Genomic DNA, 12,275 nt, shown 5'->3' on the forward strand with positions numbered 1-12,275 from the left:
TATACATACTTGCGGTGAAGCCTGTATTTACAAGAAAGTGAGTGGGAGCACTACAACATTTCTGATAAGTATATGTGAATGACATATTGTTGATCGGAGATAATGTAGAATTATTCTACAAAGCATAAAGGAGTGTTTGAAAGGAGTTTTTCAAAGAAAGACCTCGGTGAAGCTGCTTACATATTGAGCATCAAGATCTATAGAGATAGATCAAGATGCTTGATAAGTTTTTCAATGAGTACATACCTTGACAATATTTTGAAGTAGTTCAAAATGGAACAATCAAAGAAGGAGTTCTTTCCTGTGTTACAAGGTGTGAAGTTGAGTAAGACTCAAAACTCGACCGCGGCAGAAGATAGAGAGAGAATGAAAGTCATTCCCTATGCCTTAGCCATAGGTTCTATAAAGTATGCCATGCTGTGTACCAGACCTATTGTATACCCTGCCCTGAGTTTGGCAAGGGAGTACAATAGTGATCTAGGAGTAGATCACTGGACATTGGTCAAAATTATCCTTAGTGGAATAAGGATATGTTTCTCGATTATGGAGGTGACAAAAGGTTCGTCGTAAAGGGTTACGTCAATGCAAGTTTTGACACTGATCCAGATGACTCAAAGTCTCAATCTGGATACATATTTAAAGTGGGAGCAATTAGCTAGAGTAGCTCCGTGCAGAGCATTGTTGACATAGAAATTTGCAAAATACATACGGATCTGAATGTGGCAGACCCGTTGACTAAACTTCCCTCACAAGCAAAACATGATCACACCTTAGTACTCTTTGGGTATTAGTCACATAGAGATGTGATTTAGATTATTTACTCTAGTAAGCCCTTTGGGTGTTGGTCACATGACGATGTGAACTATGGGTGTTAATCACATGGTAATGTGAACTATTGATGTTAAATCACATGGCGATGTGAACTAGATTATTGACTCTAGTGCAAGTGGGAGACTGAAGGAAATATGCCCTAGAGGCAATAATAAAGTTATTATTTATTTCCTTATATCATGATAAATATTTATTATTCATGCTAGAATTGTATTAACCGGAAACATAATACATGTGTGAATACATAGACAAACAGTATGTCACTAGTATGCCTCTACTTGACTAGCTCGTTGAATCAAAGATGGTTAAGTTTCCTAGCCATAGACATGAGTTGTCATTTGATTAACGGGGTCACATCATTAGAGAATGATGTGATTAACTTGACCCATTCCGTTAGCATAGCACTTGATCGTTTAGTTTGTTGCTATTGCTTTCTTCATGACTTATACATGTTCCTATGACTATGAGATTACGCAACTCCCGTTTACCGGAGGAACACTTTGTGTGCTACCAAACATCACAACGTAACTGGGTGATTATAAAGGTGCTCTACAGGTGTCTCCGAAGGTACTTGTTGGGTTGGCGTATTTCGAGATTAGGATTTGTCACTCCGATTGTCGGACAGGTATCTCTGGGCCCACTCGGAAATGCACATCACTATAAGCCTTGCAAGCATTGCAACTAATGAGTTAGTTGCGGGATGATGTGTTACAGAATGAGTAAAGAGACTTGCCGGTAACAAGATTGAACTAGGTATTGAGATACCGACGATCGAATCTCGGGCAAGTAACATACCGATGACAAAGGGAACAACGTATATTGTTATGCGGTTTGACTGATAAAGACCTTCGTAGAATATGTAGGAGCCAATATGAGCATCCAGGTTCCGCTATTGGTTATTGACAGGAGAGTGTCTCGGTCATGTCTACATAGTTCTCGAACCCGTAGGGTCCGCACGCTTAAATTTCGATGACGGTTATATTACGAGTTTATGTGTTTTGATGTACCGAAGGAGTTCGGAGTCCCGGATGAGATCGGGGACATGACGAGGAGTCTCGAAATGGTCGAGACGTAAAGATCGATATATTGGACGACTATATTCGGACATTGGAAAGGTTCCGAGTAATTCGGGTATTTTCAGGAGTACCGGGGAGTTACAGGAATTCGTATTGGGCCTTAATGGGCCGTACGGGAAAGGAGAGAAAGGCCTCAAAGGGTGGCCGCACCCCTCCCCATGGGCTGGTCCGAATTGGACTAGGGAGGGGGGCGCCCCCTTCCTTCCTTCTCCTTTTCCCTTCCATTTCCTTCCCTCCAACTCCTACTACATGGAAGGGCTCCTAGTTCTACTAGGAAAAGGGGAATCCTACTCCCGGTGGGAGTAGGACTCCCCTAGGGCGCGCCATAGAGAGGGCCGGCCCTCCCCCTCCTCCACTCCTTTATATACTGGGGCAGGGGGCACCCCAAAGACACAACAATTGATCTCTTGATCTCTTAGCCGTGTGCGGTGCCCCTTCCACCATAATCCACCTCGATCATATTGTAGCGGTGCTTAGGCGAAGCCCTACGACGATAGAACATCATCATCGTCACCACGCCGTCGTGCTGACAAAACTCTCCCTCAACACTCGGCTGGATCGGAGTTCGAGGGACGTCATCGAGTTGAACGTGTGTAGAACTCGGAGGTGCCGTGCGTTTGGTACTTGATCGGTCGGATTGTGAAGACGTACGACTACATCAACCGCGTTGTGCTAATGCTTCCGCTTTCAGTCTAGGAGGGTATGTGGACACACTCTCCCCTCTCGTTGCTATGCATCACCATGATCTTGCGTGTGCGTAGGAAATTTTTGAAATTACTACGTTCCCCAACAAGGAGAGGCAGCCAAGGGGGCGCCCCAAGTAGGAGGAATCCTACTTGGGGTCCTCCGAATTCGGCCTCCCCCCTTTCCTATTCCTATTCAGAGTAGGAAGGGAAGAGGGGGAAGGGGGAATCCTATTCCCTTTTTCCTTTCCTTCTTCCCCTTTCCTTCTCCAATTTGGCCAGCCCATATGGAGGGGGCGCACTAGCCCCTTTGTGGCTGGTGTGCTTCCCCTCTTGGCCCATTAGGCCCATATAGCTTGTCGGGGGTTGTCCGAAACCCCTTTCGGTGACCCGATACGTACCCGATACCCCCAGAACATTTCCGGTGTCCGAATACTATCGTCCTATGTATGAATCTTTACCTTTCGACCATTTGGAGACTCCTCGTCAAGTCTGTGATCTCAATCGGGACTCCAAACAACATTCGGTCACCAAATCACATAACTCATATAATACAAAATCACCATCGAACGTTAAGCGTGCGGACCCTACGGGTTCGAGAACTATGTAGACATGACTGAGACACCTCTCCAGTTAATAACCAATAGCGGAACCTGGATGCTCATATTTGTTCCTACATATTCTACGAAGATCTTTATCGGTCAAACCGTAATGACAACATACGTTCTTCCCTTTTTCATCGGTATGTTACTTGACCGAGATTCGATCGTCGGTATCTTCATACCTAGTTCAATCTCGTTACCGGCAAGTCTCTTTACTCGTTCTGTAATGCATCATCCCACAACTAACTCCTTAGTCACATTGCTTGCAAGGCTTATCATGATGTGCATTACCGAGAGGGCCCAGAGATACCTCTCCGATACTCGGAGTGACAAATCCTAATCTCGACCTATGCCAACCCAACAAACACCTTCGGAGATACCTGTAGAGCATCTTTATAATCCCCCAGTTACGTTGTGACGTTTGATAGCACACAAGGTATTCCTCCGGTATCTGGGAGTTGCATAATCTCATAGTCAAAGGAATATGTATATGACATGAAGAAAGCAATAGCAATAAAACTGAACGATCAACATGCTAAGCTAACGGATGGATCTTGTCCATCACATCATTCTCCTAATGATGTGATCCCATTCATCAAATGACAACAGATGTCTATGGTCAGAAAACTTAACCATTTTTGATTAACGAGCTAGTCTAGTAGAGGCTTACTAGAGACACGGTGTTTTGTCTATGTATCCACACATGTATCAAGTTTCCGGTTAATACAATTCTAGCATGAATAATAAATATTTATCATGATATAAGGAAATATAAAATAACAACTCTATTATTGCCTCTAGGGCATATTTCCTTCAGCCTTAGCATGACGACTTCCTGATTGTCTATCACAATAAGTTTTGGCCGGCTCCGGCGAGGGAAGGGCGGTGACGATGGCGGCACGCCTTTGACTCGCTCCGTTGCTTCTAGTCATTGCTAGATGGTCTACGAATCTGGATGTAATTTTTATGTCCGGTGTTCATTCTATTACCATGTTTAAAGATGAATAAATTGGAAGTTTCCCAAAGTAAATAAATGAGTAATGCAGGCAAGTTCTCTACAAAATGTGTTTGTTCTTGTCGTTACCGTTTCACTGCTTAGTTCTAAATCCAAATCTCAATCATATTAATCCTAAAAAGACCAATCATATTTAAAATTAGGATGTGGCTAGGTCTCGGTCGACTGAGACTTAACCAAGCCCAAGTCAAGTGATATAACATGTAAGTAAGAAAAAAAGGAAAACTAAAAAGAAAAGTTTACATGAATCTTCATGTAAGATCCCATGTATATAACATCGATCGAGACTTGGTCAAATCTCAGTCGACTGAGATTTAGCAATCCCATTAAAATAAACTTTGAATTAAGCTAAATTAAACTAAACTCTGCTTGTTAGGTATTCATCTTCATTAAATGTTCACACGGGTGGACTGACAGTGGCTCCTACTCCTCCAAATCATGCTACAAAGCTCTGTTCCACGGTTCCATTGCCAACCCCAAGTGGAGATTGACCTGGAAGAGTTGGGCCCCATGGACGCCAAGCTATTCCTCTGGTTCGCCAGACAAGATCTTTGCTGGACAACCGAGAGACTGACCAAGCGAGGCTTAGCTCGCCCACCTTGATGCGTGCTCTGCGACCAAGAAGCCGAGACATCCACCACCTGCTTGTAGACTGCCCCTTCTCCAAGGAAGTTTGGTACCGCACTTTGGCTTGGTGCCCTCCCCCTCTACGCTTGGTGGCGATCCGCAGCCGACTCCTCTCCTCCCTCACTCCGGAAGGCACTTGCTTCGATTGTCCCTCTCATCGCTTGGGCTATTTGGAAGCACCGCAACGCGTGTATCTTTGACCATAGGCAACCCTCCATCAATCTCCTGTTCGCAGCGATTCAAGATGACGTGCGCGCCTAGGCCAAGACCGGCGCCAAAGGGCTACAAACTCTAATAGATGTAATGTAAACTAGGATGTAATGGGGCCGAGCACCCCCCCCCCCCCCCTCTTCTGCTCCTGGGAGCCTCCCACTTGCCTCCAGGCACACAAATCGAAGGATCTCCCATCATGTACTTTCAACCTACCTATCAATGCAATGATATGGGCGTATTGGTGAAAAAAGAAAGTTCACATGGGCGACCAATGCATCATATATAATACTAGTTTTTTCTAGTTTAAATCTAACACCGATTTGTGATTTTCCTATCGTACACGTATATAAATGCGTCTAGGGCGAATCAACCTGTGATTGGATGATTAGAGGGACTGTGGTATTCCCAGCCCATCAAAATTTAAATCCTGGTGCTCGCATTTATTGCTGGATTTATTTCAGGATTTCTGGCGATGCGCATTCAGTGGGAGGAGACGTTCCCGTCGATGATGAGGTGCCTGCGATAAGTTCGTAAATTTCAAGATGATATGCCGGCTCAGTTTTTCGGAAATGCTCATAGGGGTAGGATGTGAGTGTATGCATTCATAAGGGTGAGTATATGCGCGTGTATATGAGCGTTTGTGTCTATACTAGTACAAATACTCGTGCGTTGCACCGGGCAAAAAAAGGCACAACCAGCTTCATGCACCATTGTGCATCTTTTTTAATTTAGTTTTAATAAATGTCCATAATAAGGTTAACCGTGAAAAATCCTTATTTTTAATAAAAGTTAACATTTTCATAAAAATTGGAACACTTTTTAAGAATAGTTAACGTTTTTATGAAAATTTGAACATTTCTCTAAAAAAGAACATTTTTTACGGGATTTTTTTAATAGATGTTTTTTATGAAAAGAATATTTTGTTTTTGCTTGTACATTTCTAGATGGACTTTGTTTTAGTAAAAAATGGAACTTTTTTGGGAATTTTTAAGTTTTGTAGAAAATGCGAACATATTTTTTTTAAACAAAGATAGTGTGAACATATGTAAAACCGTGAACATTTTAAAGCTATTTTTATTGTGTTAAAAAATTACAGATATTTTTATAGCATCTTTGTTAGGCAATTTTTACGTATGGTTGTTTAATTGGGAAGATTTTTTTTAACTATTTGGGCTTGGCCCAATAAAGCACTTGACGTTAACTTTTATTAAAATATGGACGCACGAACTCATCTTCCTTATCGTTATCCATTCTTAAGTCTCCCTTGGCAAAGTGCTCTGCACCGCCGCCACGTCGTGTCTACCTCCTATGTCGAAATGGGCCTATCCCTTCCTCTCGTGGTGCGCCGTAATGGAGAGTTCCCCATGGGGCTGGGAGGGGGAGAGGCGGGGCAAGCAGTCTCTGTTTGGTGCCCCCTACCAGCTGCGGTCAGAGTTGATCAATTGTTTCGTCCAAGCAGCACGTTTTGCCGAATAATACGCCACCGCAATCATGGGAGTCCAGTTAACGATTTTAATTGAAACTTAAACCATTATTGAATATATGCACACAACACCCATAAGAAGATCTTTGGACGACAGTGAGATCGAGCCATCCATGCATATAATCAAACTGCAACAGACCGTTTGATTAGAATCGTGCAGTGATCAGCAGCATAAACTATCATCCATGGAGTAGTTTTAGAGCAAATAAACTGCAACTTTCTGGAATATAACAATAATAAAAGCACCACAGTAGCAACTAAAGGGTTTGATTTCAGTCAAGGAATATAGCATTACATCAATAGCAAAACATGGTGATATTTGTGGAAATAAAATAATAAGAGCACTGCAACTGCTAGTAAAAGCAATATTATCCAACATGATCATTTGAACCAGCACATAGGACCACCATCAACCACAACATACTGTTAAAGAGTACATGTCTAAATTTTATGAAAGCTAGAAACTGAAAGTCATTTACAGCCAACAATTTGTAATTGACCCTACTGGTCTACATCCAATGAATTATGAGACACCATTTCATTTCCTACATATCCTGTTTTTTCAACAGAAAAGCATGTTTTGACAGAATGGAAGTTAGCACGACCAAGTAAATCAAACTTGAAAAAAGAATAAAGTTTCGAGATGAGCTTACATTATGAATTTGCACAAATGTATGTCATATCTTTTCTTACAGATTCGTATTGGAGAATAAAGTTGTCCTGGAATCAACAAAATGTTCATATTACTCTACAAAGACCATCATTTTTTGTTAATATGAAACCTTATGAATCGTATTTCGTTAAATATGCACGTCTCCCAGCCGCGCGTCACCACCTCTCTTCCGTCCATTTGAGAAGCTTCGCCATTCACCACGACGCCGCTGAGCCGTCGCCATCTATTTCTTTGCAAAGTTCGATAGATAGATTAGATAGATAGATAGTGCACTAAAAGAGAACAAATTCATAAGAAAAGTAATGTATACACCTGATATCCCAACTCCCAAGAATCAAACTGTGGTAAAACAAAACTAATACATACCATGGCTATCCAACAGCACATAGTAGTGACAAATCTGAACCGGGTCCCCTTCCCTTAGGATATGATATACCTTCAGGCCGATTAACTCTAGGTGTTCTATGAATTCTGAAAGTCTGAATCAACTCATGTGCAACTTTTGACGATGGTGCAAATGGAGAGGCATCACAAGATTGGATCCTTATCCTGCTATATAACTGTAGTACAGTTAAAGCAAATAAGCTAAGGAATTGGACAGCAGGATGAAGGTGCACCACACCATCCAATTCTGAAAAGGTGGCGGCTAATGGTCTTCCTTGTTGAATCCATAAGGACTATGCTTTTCTATCCTTGAACTAAGCTGAAACTCGAGCTCTAAAATCTGAACGAAAAAACTTGATTTCTTGGAAGGAGGGTCACTGCTCCAAATCGTGTTGCCTCGCCCATACATCACCGAAGCTGGGGCACACATTGGAGCAGTGGCATTTGCGACGCCCAGCAGCGGGGTCACATCTCATCCCCATCAGTTCAAATCAAAACAGAACGCAAATTAGCCCAAACAGTTAGAAGACTTATTTAAACCGCACATGGTGCACTCAGACATAAGAGAAGACCCAAGCAGAGCGATCAAGCCATGCAATTCTAGTTATTAAAATACTAATTAGTTATTGTATCTAGACGGACAGTCTTATGTAAAACGTTTAGATTTACGTAGTAGTTTGCAAGGAGCATATACATACTATTTTTCAAATGGGGTGTATACAAGTATACAACTGATACTACTTTAACTGAAAACATCAGAGAGCATGTTTTAATTCATTCATGATCTCTGCATTTTATTTAGAAACAAGCATGCACCAAGATACTCACATAGAGAGCAGAATCCTCTCTTTCACAGTACTATTGTTTCATCTAGCTCTAACATATCCTCTCTTTCTCCCTTTTAATAAGTAGTATAGTTGATGCTATACAGACTTAAGAAGTAAGTAGTTGATGACAGATACAAATCGATGACACTGTAGTATGTACCTCAGGTCAGACGAAGTTTCGGCAGATAGTAGAGTATGTGCAGACAGATTTCCGGCGAAGTCGGCGGTGTACAGCCACAGCGCTATCGGAAACTTGAGGCGTGAAGATGAGCCAAATAACTGCAGATTATTCCAGAGAGTTAGAACACGAAAAACTATTTGACCTTGCAATAAAATAGAAAGGGTTCGGCGATGTGCACATCTCTCTTTGCTCTCTCTCTCTCTCTCTCTCTCTCTCTCTACCTCACCTCTTTTTTCACCACAAGTTACAAAACCAAATAACTGAATTTGTTGGCCCTGTACATCATTTAAAGATTAAAAGAAACTCAAATCCAAGATCAGTTGTCGTTCATGACCTCTACATTTTATACAGAAACAAGAATGCACCAAGATACTCACATAGAAAGCAGAATCCTCTGTTTCACAGGGCTATTGTTTCATCTATCTCTAACATATCATCTATTTCTCCCTTTTAATAAGTAGTATAGTTGACGACATACATACTTAAGAAGTAAGTAGTTGATGACAGATACAAATTGATGACACTGTAGTATGTACCTCAGGTCAGACAAAGTTTCGGCGGACAGTAGAGTATGTGCAGAAGGATTTCCGGCGAAGTCGACGGTGTACAGCCACGGCGCTGTTGGAAACTTGAGGCGCGACGATGAACCAAATAACTGCAGACTATCCCAAAGAGTTAGAACACGAAAAACTATTTGACCTTGCAATAGAATGGAAAGGGTTAGGTGATGTGCACGGTCATATGCATGAAAGCATCGAATTTGTTTACATGTAACATCAGCAGTATATACATGTAGTCGCCTCCAAAATTGACCATATGAGCTTTCAAATGAAAGGACAAAAATGAAAAAGGAACATATAAGAAATGTGAGTTATATAGTATTTTATTACCAACATGGCATCACTCAAAGATAATACTTGTCAAAGAACAGCTTGATCAGGCACAAAGACCTAGACATGTGAAAGAGAAGGGAATCAACACATAAAATTTAACCTGAATCTACCTCAACCATGAGCAAGTACGAGCACTGCTCCTTGCCTTGAGTAAGTGCTTGCTCTGGCTTAGTTTGCCCCAGCACAACAGAGATCATTCCCTGGATGGCATATATTTAATATACGTTCTCCTCCTAGTACTAAAAATAGGACTACATGGCTTCCTAGCGAGTTAAAGCTAACATAGATCAGAGAGCAAACTAATTTCACCAATTTATCACTGTAATCTCTATTGAATGCAACACTTTGCCACATCTTGTATTATCTATATGGCATTGCTAAAGTGATTCTAATCTGAAAAAAGAATAAAAAAATCCAACTTTGCCATGTTAAACAGCATCCATAGTATTGCATGATGTAGTGACCCAAAATTAGTAGCACTATAATTGGATGGTTCAAACTCATGTGCCAGATGTCCTAAAAGTTCAGACTTGTATTCACAAAATAAGGAAATTCAACAATATATCTTCAAATGTAACTATGGATGGATTGAACAACCAAATTGCTACCTGATAGAGCAAAATTCCATATGCTTTCTGTTTTTTAAACCGAGTTCGGGGTGGATTCCATATTCTAACTGCACTTTACGGGAATGGATCTACAATCATATTAAGAGATTCCCTTCATCTTGAGCTGGTGCTTCAGCTGTTGGAACACTTAAGCTCAGATCTTCAGTATGATTTTCTTTAAGTGTAGGATCGAACAAAACCTACATGATAGATTGCTTACATTTATTAATAATCAATCAAGCAATTTTCTTGCACGGATAACACTATGTCATGAAATGTATTGCTGCTATATTTTCGTTCAGTTTTTGTAATAAGATAAAGTACTTAAATGATCTGCCAAGGAATAAACCAAATCAACAGCGACTCTATGGTCTAATTATCAGCTCTACACAATTAATAATACAAATAGAACTCTGGTACTAATTCTACAGAAAAGATACACCAAATACATTATCAGTCAGGTTCAGTACCAAGACCATTTTAGACATCTAAACATATTTATAGTATAGCGATATAGCTGCAGGTGTAAAGCGTGAAAATTCTCGATGGTACAAACTGTAAGCTGACAAATTGTCGATGCAATGTAGGTGCCAAATAAGTGTTGGCGTCATACCACAGTGCACTGACACAAAGCATAAAAGGAGAATAACATATTAACATTTCATTGTTGTACCAAAGAACAGACCATAGCTTCACAGCTAAGATTAATGCAGTAGTAGCACTACAATGACTTGTCAATAGTGACCTCGCACACACTGGCATTTTTACTGTAACTATTTTATGAGCTTGCAAATAAAAGCACAAAAATGAGAAGGGAACAAAAATGAAAATAGCACATATGTACACTATTTATGTTTTGAAGGATACCAGTTCACAAATAAAAAATATATCTGTTCATGGACTATTTGGCGCAGTAGCAGAATTTTGTTTAAAAAATGGACTTGTGCTAATGGGAGAGATAGAGAGCAGATGGAGATTGCTTGCCCTATCTTGGTGCAGCAGAGGCATCATCCGAGGTGAGGAGGTGCTGCTGGCTAGGGTTCCTTCCTGCCCTTGACGGCAGCGAGCGTGGTGGATGGGGAAATCCCATGGCGTGCTCCATCTGCATCTGCAACAGAGGATATGAAGAGAAGGTGAGATGTAGGGGTGGAGGATCCCGACCAAGAAAGGGGAAGGAGGGATGAACCTGGGGCCGCCGGAGACGGGCCGGCGAAGCACTGCCCGAAACCCTAGCCACGGGGGTGTGGTTGCGAGCGGGCAGTAGAGGCCGGGAGCGGAGAATCTGGACGGAGGGGAGGGAGGCGCGGAGCTTGGGGGAGCTCGGGGGCGTGCTGTGCGGCGCTGGAGCTCGCCGAAAGCGGCCGGCGTGGGCGGCGGCGGCGGCGGCGACTTCATGGGCGAGAGGGAGAGGAGGTGAGCCCGTGCGTGTGTGGTTGTGTTTTTTTTCTTTACAAATCTGCTCAGACCGCGCGTTGAATACTCTGAACGCCAGGGTGTTTTGTGCAAAAACGAAACGTTTTCTCAGATATCCACTTAAGATAGGACTGCGGGTTGAATTCTCACAAACAAAGGGGCTTTTTTGTAAAACGACCATGACGGACGACCAGAAGCACTCTGTGCTTTATTAGTAGGGAAAGAGGGAAAGATTGATGTTAAAAAAATATGTCTACGGTCCGCATGTCAAGTGGTGTGTGTGCGATTGTACGTCTTCGTAGAAAATTCGATGCCAACCCGTCCTTGAACACCTAATCAATCGCCTAGGTCCAGGCCACTGGCTCCATGTTCCTGTTGTGCAAGTCTTCTTTGCATTTAAACATGTAATATAACGTACAATCATGTTTCCAACACAGATGACCGCATAGCGCAGTGGATTAGCGCGTCTGACTTCGGATCAGAAGGTCGTGGGTTCGACTCCCACTGTGGTTGAAGTTTTTTTATTCTTTAGTTTGAGAAAATCCAAAACAACATTTTAAAAAGCTTAAAACATAATTAAACTTACACAATCCTACACTTTTATAATAGTAATTTTTTTGTAGGCTACACAAACCTACACAATCCTACAATTTCATAATACTAAAAATTTTATAGGCTACACAAACCAGATCTATTTTTTATTCTTTAGTTTGAGAAAATCCAAAACAACATTTTAAAAAGCTTAAAACATAATTAAACTTACACA

General features: G+C 41.6%; 1 protein-coding gene and 1 non-coding gene across 5 annotated transcripts; one reads left to right on the forward strand and one right to left on the reverse strand.

Annotated features, from left to right (window-relative positions):
- Positions 1-6,783: 6,783 nt before the first annotated feature.
- Positions 6,784-11,565, reverse strand: LOC123039289 (uncharacterized). Of its 4 annotated transcripts, XM_044462522.1 has the most exons (6): positions 11,283-11,565; positions 11,081-11,204; positions 9,132-9,250; positions 8,575-8,693; positions 7,184-7,432; positions 6,784-7,084 (listed from the first exon to the last, which is right to left on the reverse strand). In XM_044462522.1, exons 1-4 carry the CDS (start codon positions 11,489-11,491, stop codon positions 8,657-8,659), a joined length of 489 nt encoding a protein of 162 aa, XP_044318457.1. In that variant the 5' UTR covers positions 11,492-11,565; the 3' UTR covers positions 6,784-7,084; positions 7,184-7,432; positions 8,575-8,656. The 4 variants fall into 4 exon arrangements, with proteins under 4 accessions (XP_044318457.1, XP_044318453.1, XP_044318449.1 ...); XM_044462518.1 differs by having other exon boundaries at positions 6,859-7,426; XM_044462514.1 differs by having other exon boundaries at positions 6,859-7,432.
- A 383-nt stretch (positions 11,566-11,948) lies between these two features.
- Positions 11,949-12,022, forward strand: TRNAR-UCG (transfer RNA arginine (anticodon UCG)). Its single transcript has one exon. It is a non-coding gene; the product is annotated as a tRNA-Arg (tRNA).
- The last annotated feature ends 253 nt before the right edge of the window (positions 12,023-12,275 follow it).

Source organism: Triticum aestivum, chromosome 1A, assembly GCF_018294505.1.
Source record: "Triticum aestivum cultivar Chinese Spring chromosome 1A, IWGSC CS RefSeq v2.1, whole genome shotgun sequence".
Taxonomy (NCBI): Eukaryota; Viridiplantae; Streptophyta; class Magnoliopsida; order Poales; family Poaceae; genus Triticum; species Triticum aestivum.

Excerpts from the sequence above, each read along its gene's own strand:
- LOC123039289 (XM_044462522.1), bottom strand. The coding sequence starts at position 11,491 with ATGAAGTCGCCGCCGCCGCCGCCGCCCACGCCGGCCGCTTTCGGCGAG. Across the intron at positions 11,205-11,282 it reads CCCGTCTCCGGCGGCCCCAG|ATGCAGATGGAGCACGCCAT; the intron begins GTTCATCCCTCC and ends CCTCTGTTGCAG. Across the intron at positions 9,251-11,080 it reads CTCTGCTGCACCAAGATAGG|TTATTTGGTTCATCGTCGCG; the intron begins GCAAGCAATCTC and ends GATAGTCTGCAG.